Source organism: Hypomesus transpacificus, chromosome 1, assembly GCF_021917145.1.
Source record: "Hypomesus transpacificus isolate Combined female chromosome 1, fHypTra1, whole genome shotgun sequence".
Lineage (NCBI taxonomy): Eukaryota > Metazoa > Chordata > Actinopteri > Osmeriformes > Osmeridae > Hypomesus > Hypomesus transpacificus.
This window is the reverse complement of record NC_061060.1, coordinates 10,260,687-10,279,821: the sequence shown is the minus strand read 5'-3', so window position 1 is coordinate 10,279,821 and position 19,135 is coordinate 10,260,687. Positions and strand designations below refer to the sequence as shown.

General features: G+C 47.7%; 2 protein-coding genes across 7 annotated transcripts in view; one reads left to right on the top strand and one right to left on the bottom strand.

The window, feature by feature from the left end:
* The window catches only part of dlg3 (discs, large homolog 3 (Drosophila)), a 73,526-nt gene extending 65,716 nt beyond the window's left edge, over positions 1-7,810 (top strand). For all 6 annotated transcript variants that reach the window (XM_047017450.1, XM_047017572.1, XM_047017490.1 and 3 more), the window contains 10 exons: positions 1,049-1,225; positions 1,387-1,462; positions 2,303-2,402; positions 3,975-4,016; positions 4,336-4,386; positions 4,505-4,606; positions 4,733-4,905; positions 5,148-5,257; positions 5,383-5,474; positions 5,625-7,810. In XM_047017450.1, coding sequence (XP_046873406.1) covers positions 1,049-1,225; positions 1,387-1,462; positions 2,303-2,402; positions 3,975-4,016; positions 4,336-4,386; positions 4,505-4,606; positions 4,733-4,905; positions 5,148-5,257; positions 5,383-5,474; positions 5,625-5,731 — 1,030 coding nt within the window. In that variant the 3' untranslated portion in view covers positions 5,732-7,810. The remainder of the gene's footprint in view (positions 1-1,048; positions 1,226-1,386; positions 1,463-2,302; positions 2,403-3,974; positions 4,017-4,335; positions 4,387-4,504; positions 4,607-4,732; positions 4,906-5,147; positions 5,258-5,382; positions 5,475-5,624) is intronic.
* A 1,181-nt stretch (positions 7,811-8,991) lies between these two features.
* On the bottom strand, positions 8,992-18,665 carry tex11 (testis expressed 11). Its single transcript, XM_047018542.1, has 29 exons — positions 18,616-18,665; positions 18,141-18,253; positions 17,971-18,055; positions 17,668-17,747; positions 17,438-17,518; positions 17,209-17,328; positions 16,917-16,997; positions 16,707-16,792; positions 16,537-16,594; positions 16,313-16,408; positions 16,146-16,227; positions 15,964-16,042; positions 15,687-15,838; positions 14,860-14,945; positions 14,604-14,741; positions 13,273-13,375; positions 13,059-13,183; positions 12,862-12,947; positions 12,472-12,525; positions 12,331-12,371; positions 12,106-12,192; positions 11,916-11,986; positions 11,557-11,670; positions 11,185-11,257; positions 10,863-11,012; positions 10,599-10,707; positions 10,337-10,457; positions 9,592-9,759; positions 8,992-9,250 (listed from the first exon to the last, which is right to left on the bottom strand). The coding sequence occupies exons 1-29, from the start codon at positions 18,641-18,643 to the stop codon at positions 9,179-9,181; spliced, it is 2,739 nt and encodes a 912-aa protein (XP_046874498.1). The 5' UTR covers positions 18,644-18,665; the 3' UTR covers positions 8,992-9,178.
* Between the last annotated feature and the right edge of the window lie 470 nt (positions 18,666-19,135).

Sequence of the window (19,135 nt, the reverse complement as noted above, 5' to 3'; positions counted from 1 at the left end):
ACTCCTATCAAAAATGATAGACAGGAATTCCCATCAATGCTGCCACCATGGTATGTCATGTGAAGCTGGTGACAGCCTTTACTGTGGCGTCCATGTTATCCTGGAGCGGGCCTGTTGCCAGGTTGTATGGCCCCTCGGTCAGAGAGGGGAACAGGTGGCAGGCTTCTCCAGTAATGAGTGCAGCTGCCTAAGTCAGGAGAGGCTCAGGGGGGGTCAAGGTGAATAGGATTACCCTGTGATACAGCTCTGGGGCTCAGGCCTCCTACTGTACTCCACGCTAGCCCAGGTGGCTGGCTAACCGTAAGCCCCCAGCATACAGCCCTGTGACTCTGGACCTGTTCACTGCATTTGCTTTAGTCATGTTTACAGACACTCTATCTTGCTACTACTACCAGGTCTGCGCCCGGCTAGAAATGTAAAGCCAAGCCTGTGTGTAGGGGAGTGTACTGTGTGCGTGTGCGCGCGTGTGTAGTGTGTGGGTGAGTAAACACACAGCTATGTAGGAGAGGCTGTCTAGTTAGCCCGCTGCGCTAACAGCAGCAGTAGCGATGTCCTCCCAAGCCCTCAGGAATGTGGAGGAGGAGGAGGCCTCTCAGGTGCTCACACGCTCCGCCAACACACCCAGTCCCACAGCGCCGCTCTCTGTGTGTCGCTGGCTTAAAGCTACCTGGCTGCACCAAACACTGCCAGTGCTCTGCTGGGCTGGTCTACAACAGGTTAGCTGGGAGGTAGGACCTCAGGCAGTAGACACATTTCCTCTTGACTAAAACCGCGTTTACTGTGGATTAAGACGCCCTATATAGATATAGATTTTTTTGGGGACGAAGGCGAGAACCTGTTGAGCCAGAATTCCTTCCTCAAGGGTCCTCTAATCCTACCTGTCTGGCAGGCCACACAAGCACAACGCGATGACGCCGAAAACTATGGGCCAACAATAGGGCTCGTGAGACGCCATTGTGTCGCAAGAAGAGATATTGCAAAGTGACACTCACCCACCTTGTGCATGTGTCTCTCTCTCCATCTTCCCCTCCTCCCTCTGTGGCTGCAGAGCCCTGTTTGACTATGACAGGACCAGGGACAGCTGTCTGCCCAGCCAGGGCCTGAGCTTCTCCTATGGCGACATCCTGCATGTCATCAACGCCTCCGATGACGAGTGGTGGCAGGCGCGGCTGGTCACGCCCCACGGCGAGAGCGAGCAGATCGGGGTCATTCCCAGCAAGAAAAGGTGCAGTCAGTCACCCGCCCAGCAGGGCTTACTGCTCCAACCACACTGTGCACTTGATGCCATGTCGGCAGCCTGGCTGAGCGCCTGTACCACCAGGCCGGCCCCAGCCAAGCAGCATCGAACCCGACTCCCACTCTAAACCTGTCATGTCTCTTCTACAGGGTGGAGAAGAAAGAGCGGGCCAGGTTAAAAACAGTCAAGTTCCACGCCAGAACGGGCATGATCGAGTCCAACAGGGTGAGTGAGAAGGTCTGGTCTCTGGAGGCCTGGTCTCTGGAGGCCTGGTCTCTGGAGGTCTCAGGCGCCGACCCACTTTCCCTCCCTCCCTGCCTCCCTCCCTGCCTCCCTCCCTCCTGCCTCCCTCCCCCCTGCCTCCCTCCCCCCTGCCTCCCTCCCCCCTGCCTCCCTCCCTGCCTCCCTCCCTGCCTCCCTCCCTGCCTCCCTCCCTGCCTCCCCTGGGATGGGAATAGGAGTGCACACCTGCTCACTGAAGACAGAGAGAAAGGGAGGGAGGAACAGGCTTATGTTACTGGCATGACAATCACAGCTCTGTATAGTCTCTCTAGAGAGCAGTGTGGTCCCAGGAGACTTCCAACTGTCTTAACTAGACCTATCATTTACCATTTAAGTCCTTTACAATAGATCTCTGTATGAATGTAGCCCTGACTCGTCCGGTAATGAGATTATGCCCTGGTTTACCAACACTAGGGCTCTACCATTTTAGATATTCTCAATTGGCAAAGTCGATTATGAAATCGTCTATGAAGACTCAGTACTTTGAAGACTAATGTCAGTTCATAGTAATGCATAGTAATATCACAGGGTTGAACGTGAAACGAATCTTAAAATTGTCAAAAACAAAAGCGCCTCCCCTTTTGCATTCGTGTTTTCACCCCATTCATTTCACCCCAGCGACATGCTTCTCCCACTTCAATCATGATTCCACATTGATTTCAGTTTGGTCCGTTTTGCACGATTGTTTGGTGTCCTCCACATTGAAACCCGTTCTGTTGTGTTTTTGTTTCATCCCCGTCACCGGGCCCCTCCCCCTCCCTCCATCCACTCATCTCCAAGCAGCCAGTCAAAGTCAAGCGCAAAAAAAGCTTCAACCTCTCACGCAAGTTCCCCTTTTACAAGAGCAAGGAGAATATTGTGCAGGAGTTGGTGGAATCCGAACGTGAGTACCGCTTGTGGGACAGAGGGGAGTTTTCGCGCTTTCCTTTCATGCTTCACACCTCCTTCTCTCAACTTCATCTTTCCATTCGGGGGGGTCAGACTGTAGCCGCATGCTCGGCGCCTCTACCCCCCCTCCCTACCCCCCACCCACCCAGAGAGGACTGCTCAGGTGTGGGGCTCTGTCTGCCTGTCTGCCTGCCTGCCGTGGCCCCAGTGGCCCCAAACAAGCCTTCAGCCACAGACGCTCAACACGTCTCTTTAACTGGGACCACAGCGCTAAAAAGCTCGCACCAACGGGTCAGCACGCTAATCTTTTGGGCTAGCGTCATTGAAAGGCCCGGGCTTACTAACAATAAAGGCCCAGGCTTAATGAGCACAGTGCCTTGTGTTGGTGGGCCTGGACAGGTAGGCAATGTTCTCCACCAGGCCAGCATCACACACCTCCCTCCCTCTCTGTCTCTGTCCTGTCCCAGCTCTCACTAACCTCCTCTTTTTCCTGTCTGCTCTCTTCTCTTTGTTTCTGCTCTCACCTGTCGGGACACCTAGGACTTCCCAGGGTTAAGCGATGACTTTTATGGATCAAAGAGTTTGAGTAAGTGTGTGGTTGTCCTGTGTCAAGCAGCTGTCCCCTTAGCTCAGAGCACGAACGCTGTGTCAATGCAGACCCAGCTGGCAATGGCTAAACCACACACACACAATGTACCATGCACAAACATAGGCTAACACCCTAACATGCATAATGTATTGAATTAAGCATAGGCAGATATGTGCATGTACGCTCAAGAACAATGTAAGCGCTGTACAAAAAGCATGTCCATTTGGTACCGAGAAGCCAGTGCTAGGGCTTGTGTTTTATCAATAGTTGCTCCATGCTTGCCAGTAGGCCATGTCTTTTCCAAGAACAGGGTTGTGGTATGTGTAGTTACTCAAGCCCTCCCTTCTAGTGCCTCTCAGTGGGCCTCCCACTGCATCCTCCTCAGCCAACAGTGCCAATGGGGTTCCTCTTGGCCCTCATAGTTCTCTGCAGCCACAGATCCACATCCAGCCATAGATCCACATCCAGCCACAGATCCACATCCAGCCATAGATCCACATCCAGCCACAGATCCACATCCAGCCACAGATCCACATCCAGCCACAGATCCACATCCAGCCACAGATCCACATCCAGCCACAGATCCACATCCAGCCACAGATCCACATCCAGCCACAGATCCACATCCAGCCACAGGACACTGGCATGGGGACGGACTGGGTCGTCTGGGACTTGGTTTTAGGAAACGCTCCATTTCCTATTGCTGACACCTCCCACCGCTTCCCCTATAGAGTCACGCTGTGACCCGCCGTGAACCTGCTGTCCTTCCTCCTCTCTCTACTGGTCCTGCCTCTCGCCACAGGGGGTGCAGTGGGATCAGGGCTTTCTTGTTCTTTCTCTGGATGTTCGTTTGACTGCCTTTGACACCAAAAAAAATGTCTTGGTCCAAATGAGAGAACCCCTGAGTATTTTTTTATTTCTATAACATGTTGATGCTTGGCAACTATGATCTACTAAAAATGTTCTTGTATTTTCCAGAATGCCTGACCTCCAACACAAGCGACAGTGAAAGCAGCTCAAGTGAGTGACCCTCCCAGCCCCCCGGAGAGACGCTCCCTCCTCCTGAGCTGAGCGTGTTGCCTGTCCTCAGGGCCGTGTCCAGGGCTGCTTGATTTCAGCCGTTTGTGGCCACTTTGAAATTCCTCTGGGATGATATCACACTCGTAGTAGATCCATCCAGGCCCTTTTTTAATGTGCCGTTATGGGAGATCCAGCTGCATGAAAAACTGGGGGAAAAGTCCTGCTGTACAGTTAATCCAACACAGGGATTTCCTGAGCCATTCCTCAGGGGGACTGTAAGACCCTTCATTCCTGATGATGTTTCCTTTCTGTTCCACAGAGGGTCAGGAGGACACCATTCTCTCCTACGAGCCAGTGATTCGACAGGAGAGTAAGTGGACCCTGACATCCTCATCGTAGATGTGCTGATCAGGCACTGAGGACGGGAGCATTTAGATCACAAATGTGTTGTCTGACCCGTCTCTCCCCGCACCCGTCTCCTCTCCCAGTTCATTACACCAGGCCTGTGATCATCCTGGGCCCCATGAAGGACAGAGTCAACGATGACCTCATCTCAGAGTTCCCACACAAATTTGGCTCCTGCGTTCCCCGTGAGTATATACAACAGTGAACACATTTTCCATCCCAAGAGCGCACTAACCAACCAGAGACCTCACGGCACGAACAACGAATCCCTCTTGAGCCCGTGTTTGTTGTGACTGCGTCCCTCCCTGCAGACACAACTCGTCCACGGCGGGAGAACGAGATGGACGGCCAGGACTACCACTTTGTGGCCTCGCGAGAGCAGATGGAGAAAGACATCCAGGACAATAAGTTCATCGAGGCGGGCCAGTTCAACGAGAACCTGTACGGGACCAGTATCCTGTCTGTCAGAGCTGTGGCTGAGAGGGTAGGTCTGTTCGCGTCTTGCGGCCAGCGCTTGTTTGTGCCAGGAGTCGAAAATGTACCTCAGACATCTATCAAGTATTCCAAACCACCGTTGTTGTGAAAGCTACCACTTTACCCAAAATAGCAAGCCTTAAATCGCTGAAGCCTAGATGTCAGGAACAAAACCTGTCATTAATTCCTGGTGAAATCTAAGACTGTTTATTTGGTGTTATGTATTCAATACGTCTACTTCCTTTTCCACAGGGAAAACACTGTATTCTTGATGTGTCTGGGAATGCTATAAAGCGACTGCAACAAGCACAACTTTATTCGATCGCAATCTTCATCAAACCAAAATCCATTGAAGCTCTAATGTAAGTTTAGGGGGAATGGAATGGTCTTGTCCAGTATTGTATTTTTATTTTTTTTTGCTGCCTGCCTGCCTGCCTTGTTCAGCCTCCACATAGCAGCAGTGTGTAACCCTGCCTGTGTCTTTCAGGGACATGAACAAGAGGCAGACATACGAGCAGGCCAATAAAATGTTCGACAAAGCCATGAAGCTTGAACAAGAGTTTGGAGAATTCTTCACAGGTAAGCCCCGGAGGTCTAGATACAAATTTTCTTCAAGGATGAGCATTTTCCAGACATGTAATACAATATACTCAAAATATTTTCTCTTCTCCCTCCCTCCATCTCCTCTTTCTCCCTCCCTCCATTTCCTCTCCCTCCTTCCTTCCACAGCCATTGTACAGGGTGACTCACTAGAGGAGATCTACAACAAAATCAAGCTGATCATCGAGGAACAATCGGGTCCCTACATCTGGATCCCATCTGCAGAGAAGCTCTGAGATCCCAGCCAATCCCGTCTGCTGCTCTGCAGAACTCCTCCCACCTCCCTGAGACCCCGCCCATACCTAAATAGCTCCTCCCTCCTCTCCCTTTTTTGCAGATATGTTTCATATCAAGTTTTAGTGTCATCATTATGTTACTCTCAAATGAAAAGAAGTCTTATCACCATTACTGTGACTGTGCACACCCCTGCATGAGTTTCTCAGCAAATCCATTCAAGACTGGAAATGCCATTCCAAAATGAATTTGTCATTTAAAACAAAAAAGGGAAAAAAGAATTAATCCTTTTTGTGAAATGGGACTGACAGTGAAGATCAGAATGTTTTACAGAATGCTGGAGTGAGGAGTCGGGGATTCAAAGACGTTGTGGGGAGTAAGAGACCAATCATAAGTTGGAACACTTTGTAAATGTTCATCAAATCACATTAAAAAAAGACGCGCCAGATGAAATGCGAAGACCAATTGAGGGTTGTTGTTTTTCTACAAGGACTGGATCAAATCAAGCCCAGCTGATGGTCCATTTCGTGGAGTCATCTCTCTTGTTTCTAATAACTGCGGAGGATCTCCATGGAGAAAGAAGCCTACAAACTGGTGATCTATTTATCATGAACCAGCTTGCTGTTTGATCTGCTGCCAGTTGTTTGCACTGCAGCTGATAAAGACTTCTTTGGAGGCGGAACAGAAGGAAGAAAATGAGTTACGAATCTCTACATTTATATTATGAAAATCACAAGATAAATGATAAAATCCTACTGAGATTTTACTACATATTAAAAACGACACGTTTTACACTTCACTAGAATTGTCTATTTGGAGGGCTGTTAGAATTCATTTCTTTGTTTAGTTTTTTTGTGGGATTTTGCGCTTGTGGTTTTGAGCTGCTCTGTGTAAAGGATGGGGGTAGAGAAGTGTAACTGGGCTCTCTGCAAAACACCAAACTGCCTTACATCAAATACAAATTCTGTTCTTTGACTACCTGTACCTTGTGAGGAAGGCTACAAATAATCCACCCCGAGATTCTTTGTTCTTAATCATGACTTTCTCTGTGTTCTCCTCTTGCTTCCAGGGAGGCCTACAACTTGTGAGTGCAATAGATAACATGCAGAGTCGGACCTCTGTAGCTTCCTATTCCCCCCCCCCCCCCCCCCCCCCCCCTTGTATTTTAAACCCCTTTTCATGTGTAATATAGAAGATTTATTGGATTTTTCAATTTGAGCAGCAATAGCCTCCTCACCCATGTTACGCAGTAGACCACCCTATTACACTCTCTGCCTTCCAAGATGATTCTCTTCTGATTGAATGGTCACATGGTACTGTCCTGTACGCCACCATGATGGTGGCCTTAAAACGGGTAGAACAAGACAATAATTGTATTGGATGTCCTAACAATTAAAGAGTCAATATAACCAGTTTTGGATTGTCCCCCTCCTACCCACCCCACCCTCACCCTTGGAAAAAAACACTAAAGATGGGTTACATAAAATCTTGTATTTTGTGTAGCTATGAAATGTAAGAATGATTTTTCAATGTGTTCCGGGCAGGTGTTTAACCACTGTGTTGAGCCCTATGGTATGTCCGGGGCGAGCTAGGCCAGCTCAGGATGCTTATGCACAGATCCCATTTCCCCCGAGACTCCAGGGCCATGTCTGAGTGGCAAGGCGGAACAGAGAGTTCACAGCTGTCTAGACGTGAAGGAGAGCGCACTGGCAACTGCCTCTGCGCAATTTAAAGGCATCTGCAATCGAATCATTTTAATAAGAGGATGTATTATGTCTTATCTTTTTTTTGTTGTGTAAGGTGTGGTAAAGCTTTGTCAGGACCACCAGTGTGGTAACCCTTGCATGACTTGGCTGTGTGGATCCAGCAGGATTGAAGCGACCCGTCCTATGTTCCTGTAGGGATCTTGGCACTGTGTTTGTGTACATGTGAGAGAGGGGACGTGTCTGACGTGAAGGAATACTGTGGCCCCTGACCCTGTGAACATTTATGTTTTTTTCTGAAGAGGGGAAAGGTGTTTTTTATTTTCATTTTTTAACTCAGCCATCAGAGAGCCAGACCAGCTTCCTCCCACTCAACAGGAAGTGGTACCCTAGCCCTCTGGGCCCCTTGCTCCCCCTACCCCAGAGCACCTGTACCTGCAGGCATTTTCTGAACAGGAGTCCACCTGCCAGGCACCACTGCTAAACCAGCTGTCAATTACCTGTGTCAAAACCAGAGTTCAGGGAATAAACCGAAGGGAACAGAGCCATTTATAAACTGCTTGCAGACTGTTTCAAAAAGGGTGTGGTAGCTGTAAAATGTAAATATGCCCCTCCCCCCCTCCCCCAGCAGAGCCCTCTCACCTGTGCTTCATGCATGTGTGAAACAAACTGGGACAAACATGTTTTATAGATCACTAATGTCAGGTAAGTAAACTTTGAGCTATTCTGAGATATCATTTCCATACAAATGTGCCGTATTGTTGGTATTTCTCTATAGACAAATCTCTTCAGCTGCCTATTGGAACACTTTGAACTAGTCAGTTGGGAATTGAATTCCCTCAAGTAGGGCCTGTCTACTTGTGATTTCTTGTGGAATGTGTCTGGGTGTATAGATTAAAAAAAATATGTAAAAAAAACATATATATATATATATATAAAATGAAACGCAGGCAGCAAACCTACAAGATGACATCACACAAGCCAGAAGCATTGATCAATATCTCATTTAGAAGTTTTAGAATTGGTCCTCTGGTGTTCAGTTGAAACACAGCTGACTGTTAACAATGTGTCTGGTATTTATACCTCACGGTCAGCCATGTCAATAAAGCCCAAAGAACTTGATTTTATTTGAACTCTCAATTGAGGTTGTGGTATCAGACTAGATTGAACTTGAATGCCTCTGAGTGTGTTGAACTGAACGAGGTTCTTTGTTCCTGTGAGAGATGGCGATGCCATACGGTTTTTTCGGGGGTTGGGTTTCTGGTTTGTCCTTTTGGGTGATGAGTTGTTAATGTGACAGCACACTTGTGCAGTAAGTGCTTGCGAACCTGAAACCTTTGATTGTACAGTAATTCCCTTCCTGTCACACTGCAGGTGGTATAGCCTACCAGGACACTGGGCCACAAGGTCTTCCCTGTCCTAGTTATGATGAGCAAACACACTCCTGCAACCTTTTTTTTGTTTGGGTTTATTTTTTGGGGACTTGACAAGAGTTTATTTGTTTGAAAATAATAAAATATGTGACTCGGTTATCAAATTGATGTGCATTTTATTTCAACATTCTTTTCTTTTTTTACAAACTGTAATAAATTAGGTTTAATGTTTAATTCATTTTTTGAGCTGGATAAGAACAGCTAAACACAGAACAGTAACAAAGTAGAGCATATGAAACAGCTACACACATCCACGTCCTTCAGACACCAGTAGACAAGGTCTCCGGGGACAGAGGACGGCTCACATCAAACCTCATTCCTCCATGATCAGGCTCTTCTTGGCTTTGTCCAACCTGTCTAGGATTTCACTGTAGAGACCTGACATCTTTGGGCAGACAACAAAAAATGTGATCCCAGCATATCCAGGTATTTCTGCTTACAGGTAGAGACATTCCTTTGTTTACCCTACACAGCTAAGACGATGTCTCCCAAGACTTTGGATTAGTCTTTCTCGGGACAAATCTCACTTCACTAGCGTAATGACTTCCGTCTTTTCACGACCCAGCTGTCACCCACCTCTCTCCTCCACTGCTGGTCTCTCCCCCAGTCCTCTCTCTCACCTTACCTCCATTTTCTTCCCCAGTTGATGTTGCTCCCTCCCTCTCTCTTTCCAGCCCCAGTCTCCCCCCTCCCCTGCCCCCCAGTCCCCTCCCCCTGCGGGGGTACCTGTGTCTGGTAGCTGTCCTGCAGGGAGCCCAGGTGGCAGAGGAACCTCATGGCCAGGCCGCACCACCTCTCGGCTGCGGGGTACTGGGCCAGGCAGTACAGCAGGATGCCCGTGTTCCAGGCTCGCGTCAGCAGCCACAGGATCTCCATCTCTGGGAAGTCCTCCGCCTGGGCAACAGAGCCACAGCGACCGCTCTCAGCTGGCTGTGTGTGTGTGTGCGCTTCAGGTGCGCCTGGCTGCGCTCACCTGAGCCCCGCGTGGGCGTGCTGGAGGCCGTCACAAGTCGGAAAGGAAGCGGACGAGGCTCAGAGAACATGCTCGTACGACGGTCTGCCTCCACACGCACGGACGCAGACATGGCGGAGGGTTGTCATAGGATGTTCCGCAGATATATGAGGGTGTACAGTATTGAGTCGGAGTTGCATATGAAAGCGCGTGTGTGCCTTGTACATAAAGCGGCATAATGGCTCAGTAATGTGATGCCTCTTTCAAAGGGCCAGCAGCACAGCAGCAGAGTGATGGCTTGTACAGCACATTAGCATCCAAATGGCAGGAAGGGGATGGTGAATGGAAGCATCTGCTAATTGAAGTGCTGCTGAAAGCCCATTGATAAAAAGAAAAAAAACTAAACAGGAGATGCTTTCAAAGCTGCAGCGGGCAGGGGGTGGAAGGGGGTAATTACAGTGCTGCCGGGGATGCTGATGGTGTGCGCGTGTTGCTGTTCTGGGATTGGAGTTGACTCACTGCGGCGACGATGATTGACAGGGCCTCCTCGTAGTAGCCCCACACCTCCTCCAGCACCCTGGCCTCCACCTCCGACACCCCGCTGGGCAGGGACAGCTGGATCAGGCTGTGGACACACTGACTGGGAGGGGCCCCCACACACACACACACATCCGTGTTGAGAGAAACACACGGAGGACACACCCAGCTGGAGCTCAGGGTGATGGGTCCTGGTGGACCAGAGGAACAAGCTGAAGTGGGAGTGGTGTGGTGGGATGATCACCTGCAGCGGGCCAGGTCGGTGTGGGGCTGCTTCCTGTGCAGGGCCAGAGCCACCCTCAGGGCCTTCTTACACAGCAGGGGGAAGTGGGCCGGGGTATCCATGGCCAACGCTGCACACGGACACACTCGTCAGCATCTATGCCCTGCTGGGCTCAACATCATCTACAGGCAGATGAACTGACCAATGATGATCACTGTTCCGTGCTGCATCTACCCTGACGTGGTTGTTATGGTGAGGTTTTGGCGTGACGAGAGTTTCCCTGACCTGCGAGGGTCTCCAACACCTTGGCTTCGATGCACTCCATCTCCAGAACAGACTCCAGCACCGTCTCCACTCGGGGGTCGTTGAGCTTGGTGCGGGCCTCAAACTCATACAGCAGCAGCAGCGTGTCGGTGGGGTCCTTGGAGAAGTCCCCTGGGGTTGGTTACATCACATGTGGATTATGACGTCACTGGCTCATATGGCTTGGTGGTGTGTGTGTGTGTGTGTGTGTGTGTGTGTGTGTGTGTGTGTGTGTGTGTGTGTGTGTGTGTAGAGTAGAGGCACTGTGGGAGAGCTGGTCTATAATGGAGGAGCTGAGGGGCACCTGAGGCTTTCAGAGTCTTCCACACCTCCCAGCAGACCTGAATGTGCTCCAGGGCTTGTGTTAGGTGCTCGCTCTGGGAACACAGAGTACACACACACACACACACGTTCACACTACTACTGGGGCATCTATTGGTCTTCGGCATCGCCATCTAGTGGTGTCTTTTTCTCATCAAGCAGGATTCAAAATGAGCAACAACAGTACGCCAGTCCTGATAGCACGGTTAGTCACTTACTTACTGCCCCTCTCCGCTGGTCTTGGTCCATTTTCATCGGTGTGGATGGAGAGCGTACTAATGTGGGAGACTAATGTGGGCACAGAGGAAGTGTGTGTGTGTGTGTGTGTGTGTGTGTGTGTGTGTGTGTAGCACACCTGGTCAGAGTGGGGAGACTTCCTGCAGAGCTCCAGAGAGGCAGCAGCAGCCATGAGCAGGCACGTCTTCTGGCCCATCAACACTGCCCGATCTGGAGGGCACAGCTGGGACAGCTGCACATATCACACACACACACAGATGACTTTCTTTCTGCAGACGTCCCTCCTTATCATTAGGAGTGGGCCCCGGCTAAGCTCATCAGAATCCTCTCCTTTCAACGGCTGATAAAAGCTTCGCTTTTTCAAAGTTGAAAATGCTGGTGTCCACATTTGTTTCTCTGTGTCCTTATGCGGCTCTTATTGATCCACACCTGCACAGATACAGATCAATTCTCAGAGTGATGCTAATGGGGACTTGCCTGGTAGGAGAGCACAAAGAGATCCCTCATCCTGCCAGGGCTGCTCTCACACTGCAGAGCCGAGTTCCAAGCTGAAACACACACACAGTTTAGGCACCGCAAAGTGCCAACATTAAACAGGGTGATGGATGGGCCCGGTGTTGCAGGTTTTGCAGCGGTGACGTGAAGCAGTGTGTCTACAGTAAAGTACCGATCTTCCTGAACCAGTTGGCGTCCTCTGAGCGCGGCGCCCCCGCCACGCTGGTCCCAGGGCTCGGCTCCGACACTCTCTGCAGTGCTGGGGGGTGACACAAAACAAGCAACACCAAGTTAAATAGTGTCAAATACAGCGCAGTCAAAAAGACTCAACTGCTAAAATATGCTCTGAGGGCTCGCCGAAGAATCAGCAATGGCAGTAAGACTAGTGTATACTCACCCGTTCTAAGATAAGACAACAGGACATCCAGATTGGCATCCCTGTACAGAGAGGTATGGATGTTTATAAGACTACAAACTAAAGGAGTAAACCCCCCATTAACAATGCAGCAGTCTACAGTCAAAAGAACACCAGTCTGACCTCATCTCCTCACTGGCTTTTTCCAGGCTTGAGAGCACCAGGCGAACCAAACACCTGCAACACAGTGAATGGAGAGAGCTGACGGCCTCTTTTCTCTCACCTACTGACTGGGGTGCCCAGAGAGGCACACATCCCCACGAGAGGACCAACGGGAATATAGGGCAGTGGAGCAGAGGGAAGCACGGGAACGGAAACTTGAGAAGCTTTTTTTACAGCGTGAGACAGCTTTATCCAAAGAGGACTGCTGGATGGGTCCCAAGTATTCATTAGACATTTGTTCACGTCCCTATCAACATATTGACCGAACATTCAAACTAAGCGTGAGTGAGTGTGGTCTGTGCATTGATTGTGTGTGTGTGTGTGTGTGTATGTGCGTCCACAGGAACAGACCTGAGAGCTTTCAGAACCTGAGGACCATCCTGTGAATGTTCACACAAGCTCTCCAGGGCCTTGATGGCCGTGTCTTGCTGCTCGTTCTGGGGGGAGACGAGAGACACACGTCACCACCACCCCCACACCCCCACACCCCCAGCTCGACCAGAGATGGTGATGATCAGCCCCCCCTGCCCCCCCCTGTGAAGGCCCACCTCCAGAGCGATCTGAGCAGCCAGGCTGAGGAGGCTGGAGGCTGCGTCCTCACACACCAGCAGTCTGTCCTCGCTGCTCACCGGACCACAGGCCAGCACGCCCATGGCCTTCACCGCCTCCACAGCTGGGACACACACACACACACACATGAGACCTCGGCCCAAGCCACACTAACACCAGGAGAGCCACAGTACTTTGTATAACGATGATTACCTTTCTCCACATTATTCTCCTGGATGGAAATCTTGTAAATGCTGAACTGAGTAAAGATGCTGGTTGGATCACATCTTTCGGCCTCCTTAATGGCCTCTTTGGCCTAGACACCCAGCCACACACACAGTTAAATAATGACACTGTTAGTTCATGTCCTTTGAGACAGAGGTCTGCCCCTTGACACCATAGCATACAGTATGTGTATGTGTGTGTGTGGTTTAGTACAGTATGTGTATGTGTGTGTGTGGTTTAGTACAGTATGTGTATGGGTGTGTGTGGTTTAGTACAGTATGTGTATGTGTGTGTGTGTGGTTTAGTACAGTATGTGTATGTGTGTGTGTGGTTTAGTACAGTATGTGTATGTGTGTGTGTGTGGTTTAGTACAGTATGTGTATGGGTGTGTGTGGTTTAGTACAGTATGTGTATGGGTGTGTGTGGTTTAGTACAGTGTGTGTATGGGTGTGTGTGTGGTTTAGTACAGTATGTGTATGTGTGTGTGTGGTTTAGTACAGTATGTGTATGGGTGTGTGTGGTTTAGTACAGTATGTGTATGTGTGTGTGTGGTTTAGTACAGTATGTGTATGGGTGTGTGTGGTTTAGTACAGTATGTGTATGGGTGTGTGTGGTTTAGTACAGTATGTGTATGTGTGTGTGTGGTTTAGTACAGTATGTGTATGGGTGTGTGTGGTTTAGTACAGTATGTGTATGTGTGTGTGTGGTTTAGTACAGTATGTGTATGGGTGTGTGTGGTTTAGTACAGTATGTGTATGTGTGTGTGTGGTTTAGTACAGTATGTGTATGGGTGTGTGTGGTTTAGTACAGTATGTGTATGTGTGTGTGTGGTTTAGTACAGTATGTGTATGGGTGTGTGTGGTTTAGTACAGTATGTGTATGTGTGTGTGTGGTTTAGTACAGTATGTGTATGGGTGTGTGTGGTTTAGTACAGTATGTGTATGGGTGTGTGTGGTTTAGTACAGTATGTGTATGTGTGTGTGTGGTTTAGTACAGTATGTGTATGGGTGTGTGTGGTTTAGTACAGTATGTGTATGTGTGTGTGTGTGGTTTAGTACAGTATGTGTGTGTGTGTGTGGTTTAGTACAGTATGTGTATGTGTGTGTGTGTGTGTGGTTTAGTACAGTATGTGTATGTGTGTGTGTGGTTTAGTACAGTATGTGTGTGTGTGTGTGTGTGGTTTAGTACAGTATGTGTATGTGTGTGTGTGGTTTAGTACAGTATGTGTGTGTGTGTGTGTGTGTGTGTGTGGTTTAGTACAGTATGTGTGTGTGTGTGTGGTTTAGTACAGTATGTGTGTGTGTGTGTGGTTTGGCGACCTTCTCCAGCTGCTGGAGGTGCAGGAAGCAGGAGGCTCTGTTCCTCTGCAGCTTGGCCAGGTTGCCCTCCGTCTGCCCTGCCTTGTAGAAGCTCAGGGAGTAGTTGTACCACTGCAGAGCCTCTGAGTAGCTCTTACCCTGGAGCAGACACACTCAGTCTATGAAATATCAAACTGTGGGTCCTCCCTTGGACAAAAACACGACCGTTAATAATCAACGGTCAGACGGCTGGTGGGCCTCGCAGGGTGACTGCTACCTCAAAGTTGTGGGAGGCCTTGTCCCAGAGCAGCAGATGCAGAGTGGTGAGGCTCTGGGGGGGGAGCTGTCGTCCAGTGTGGTGTCCTGGGGGGAAACAGAAGCTGTCCGTCACACTCAGCAGCACCACTCCCACCAAGCTTTACAGCTGTCCCAGGACCGTCCCGAAGTGCAAAATGAACCGTCCCAAACTGAACTTGATCTGTCCCAGAATATGTAAATTCTTGTGTTTTTGCATTCTGACATGGGTCTAGGTTATTTGCAACACTATTTAAGTAATCCATACAGTCGTGGGGCTCACATCAAAGTCTGCATTTCAATGTGAATACATCACGATAAAATACACATTTTTCTTTCTTGTTTCAAGGTGGCCTGTAGTAAAAAAGTTTCTAAAGGTTTGAAAAAGGTTTTTGAAAAAAAGTTTTGAAAGGTTGAAAAAAAAGAATTGGGACGATTTGCGACAGTGATCATTATGTGGGAAACAGATTTCCCTGGAGGCCTGGGGAAAGAGGTTCCTCCATCCTATGTTAAGTGTCATCTATACATCAGTCTTTTACACTGTGGCAACTTGTTATACACAATGATGACAGTACCATACACCCCCAGCATCACTGTGTTGCTTCATAAATGGCCAGACTGTAATATACAGGGGGGAACCACTTCCTCAGGCCTCCAGGGAAATCTGTTCCCCCTGTGTTCTCAGTGTAAAAGACTGGTGTATAGATGAAACTTGTTAAACATTATGATCACTGTAAAATAATGAATGAAAGATACAACGGGACGCCGTTCATTGTGAGCCCTGAGCGTGTGTGTGTGTGTGTGTGCTACCTGTGATGACGTCCTCTATCTTCTGTCTGGCCAGCAGCTCCTTCCCCCTCTGCAGCAGAAGCTCGATGTGTAGGACCAGGGCGCTGCCCAGCTCCGACGACGACTCAAAGTGCTGACACACCCTCTTCAGAGAGTCAAAGGCCAACGTCTCCCTGTACAACATCCAGACACAGCAGAGTTGTCAACTTCATGGAGTTGACATTCATGTCATTGTTGTCATGCACTGATCATTGCTGGAGTCGGGTCAAATGTGGAGCTGACGAAGGTGTGATTCTACCTGTCTTCAGCCATGAGCATCTTCACCATGCTCAGACAAACCTCCAGAGGGACCTCAGAGTCTAGCAACTCTGTAAACCCTGAACAGAAAACATTCTCCTTTAATCACTGACTACCGCATTCAAGAATGGCGCTGTATGACTGTTCACAGTGAGTGGGTGATGACACTGTAGTTCTACTGACCAGCTCTTATGTGTTCCTCCTGGGCACCACATCTCAGAAGTATTCTCATCTTCAAGTAGAGTCCAGAGGGGTGAACCCTCTCCTAACAAGTTTGACAAAATCTCCAGTTATTAAGACACATTTTATACACACATTTTGCTATCTAGGTGCATCATGTGTTGGTTTACCTTGTTGGCTAAGCTCACAGCATTGAGAGCTTTCTCGTGAAACTTCTGACAGTCCCATTCAAGATAAACAGTGGCTAGGAGCCTCAGGACTTTAGCCTGAAGACAAGGATGGGTTTAAGTGTTCGAAGCACCAATATGTGGTCAAGCTAAATCTACATAGAGGAGCAGTTTCTATGTAAGAGGTGGTATTATGTTATGTAGGAAACAAGCTGCACAGATCTTACTTGAACCTCAGCACCCGGGGAATATTTAGTGTTTGTCTTCCCTATGTCATAACTTTGACTGAAAAACAAAACAATTGGTTTCTAGTCAAAACAATTTCTGCAAAGCAACACTGCACTGTAACAGGTTGTCCATATGGTCATGTTGTTGGGATGAAATCCAGAATCGTTACCTCAACCAGAAAGAACTCTCCTCGTACTTTTTTAAATTGAAAGAGTCCACTCCAAAGTTATAGCACATGAGAGAAAGATATCCACCCTGAGAGGAATAAAGAGCATAAGAATGGCCACCTGTTATGTAACCAACATGTTGTCACAAAAAAAATCTTTGTTCTATTTGTGAGGTTTTGTGTGAGTTCCTCTTTAGTGGGTGAGTTTCTCACCTCTTTAGGGAGCCTCAGCAGCATGTCTTTGCAGCGCTGCATGCAGTCCACTGCCTCTTGCTGCTTATCCTGAGCCAGAGCCTGCATAGAGATGGACACAATGTCAAAAGTTATATCAGTCAGATGCAAGTCATAGAATCTGTTTAATTTATTGAGCAGACATAACACGTTTTCCTGCCTCACACCCTCTTACTGCAGGTGTGTGAAAATGTCACTTTGAAGTTGCCAGATTTCACAAGAACAAATTAACATTGTGTCATGTGCTCAACAGCGCATATTTCTGAGAGCTCACCGACTCTGCCTGGTAGGAGAAGACTCGGAGCAGGTCCTTCTCCACGTCTCCTTTGGATGTGTTGATGTCAGTTGCTCCATCTCCTCTGGAAATGAGTTTGCTGTACAGGGTCTCCAAGCTCTACGGGTGTGACATGGTGATTTTGTTAGGGTTTAAAGAAGGTTGAGGCCATTTCACTTACATTATGATTGTGGAAATACTTGTTCAAGATAGAAAATACTATGCTTACTTTAACCGCTAGATTTAAAAAGTGATCTGCAAGCTGGGGCTTTTTGCAATCCAGCCATGTTCTCCCTGTCTTGCTTGCCATCTGTAAAAATATACATTATATTAATAATAATAATAGAAAGTGTGCATTAATATCGTACAATGTAGTATTATACTGTTATTGGCTTGGTTACATGGTTTATCCGAATACTAATGTCATTAAATTGAACTGAACTAAATGGTTGATTATACCAAAATCTGCTTGCGGACAGCGCCCTCTTTTGGATTCTCCGTATCACAACAGTACAGTAGACAGCAAGCAACATGACGCACTAACAAGAGGAACACAGCAACACATGGACTCAGATTCAGCTATTTCAGTATGTCTTATTGCACACTGTATATTATTAGTGAACAACGTGTGTTGACTTCAAGATGAGTTGTTCTCAATTCCAAAATCTAAATCTTAATCCTTAAACAGATTTTCAGAAATCACATATCGGATGTATTCTTATAATCGGTAATTACTTTATTGCTAGAGAGCTTTTTAGTTACCTTTTGCTTTCTGGAGCTCATTAATAGCTGTACCAACACGTTTAGTAACTGCCCAGTTCCACAGCTGGATTGCACATTCTTCAAGCTGAAATACCCAGATGTGCCAGAATGACACACATGCTAAATGACACATGGATAGATAAATCTACATATGTGTAAGCGCTCTTTACCTGAGGATCCTGTGAATTTGGATAGTCTTCTAACACAGAGCTTTCACCATAGAGCTTCTCAATTATGTCTTCAGTGTTTGCTTGATGTTTAATCCACAGATTCTCTGTGAGACCTAGAATTACATCAAGAAAGGGTCATGAAGGCTGAATGAAGAGAAACATTTGTTTGTAACAACCAGCGATGATGACACCAGCAGCATAAGTGCCAACAATGTTTGTTTTTAGCAGCATAAATCATATTTACTTCATAGTTATACAGCGACTAGCGTTAAGTAAAATTTGCAGCCTCAGCTACATCTACGTTATTCACTCACGAGCTCCGATTTAGTTAGCTAGCTAACGTCTCTTTTCTACGAGCTATAGTGGCAAGCTAACCAAGCTAGATATTTTCCCGTCAGGTATTTTACAGTTCAGGTAACAGTAATTGAGATTGATCATCATAATTATTGTTTCATCAACCCACGTAGTTACTTACACTTCACTTTCGAGACAAGGCCTTCCATGTTGAGAATATTTTTTTTAAAGAACCAACTAAGCTAACTAGAGAGTTAGAAAAAGCATAACTTTAAATGAATGCTGACGGGGAACCAGAACCCAGAGTAACGCTCGAGCGATGCCAGGTGGATCTGTTCCACTTCCTGGGGTGAGCGATTTTACTGTTAATAGACTTATAGTTATAAATTAAAAAGTTTTAAACAAATTAAGTTTATATGTATTGTTTGTGACGCTTGCTGCTGCCTTCAATAGCATTTGGGAAAGTACCACTATTTAGCCTCTAGATGGTAGCCTACTCACAATAGGCCTACAATGCCAGATTTACAGATTTTTTTTCATCACTTTTGTCACACAAAAATACCAGCCCCCTTTCTCTATTTAAATTTTAGACAATGTCATGGAGTACTAGTTTAATAAAGGCAAGGTTGTAAAATAAGTGTTTTTCAATGTGACATGCTTCTGTGCCATGTCTGAAAAACAGACTGTTGACTAACAAGTGT

Coding starts and splice junctions, on each gene's coding strand:
- tex11 (XM_047018542.1), bottom strand. CDS start 18,643: ATGGAAGGCCTTGTCTCGAAAGTGAAGT. Junction 17,329..17,437: donor TTTTAAATCTAGCGGTTAAA/GTAAGCATAGTA, acceptor TCACACCCGTAG/AGCTTGGAGACCCTGTACAG. Junction 10,708..10,862: donor GGTGTTGGAGACCCTCGCAG/GTCAGGGAAACT, acceptor GTCCGTGTGCAG/CGTTGGCCATGGATACCCCG.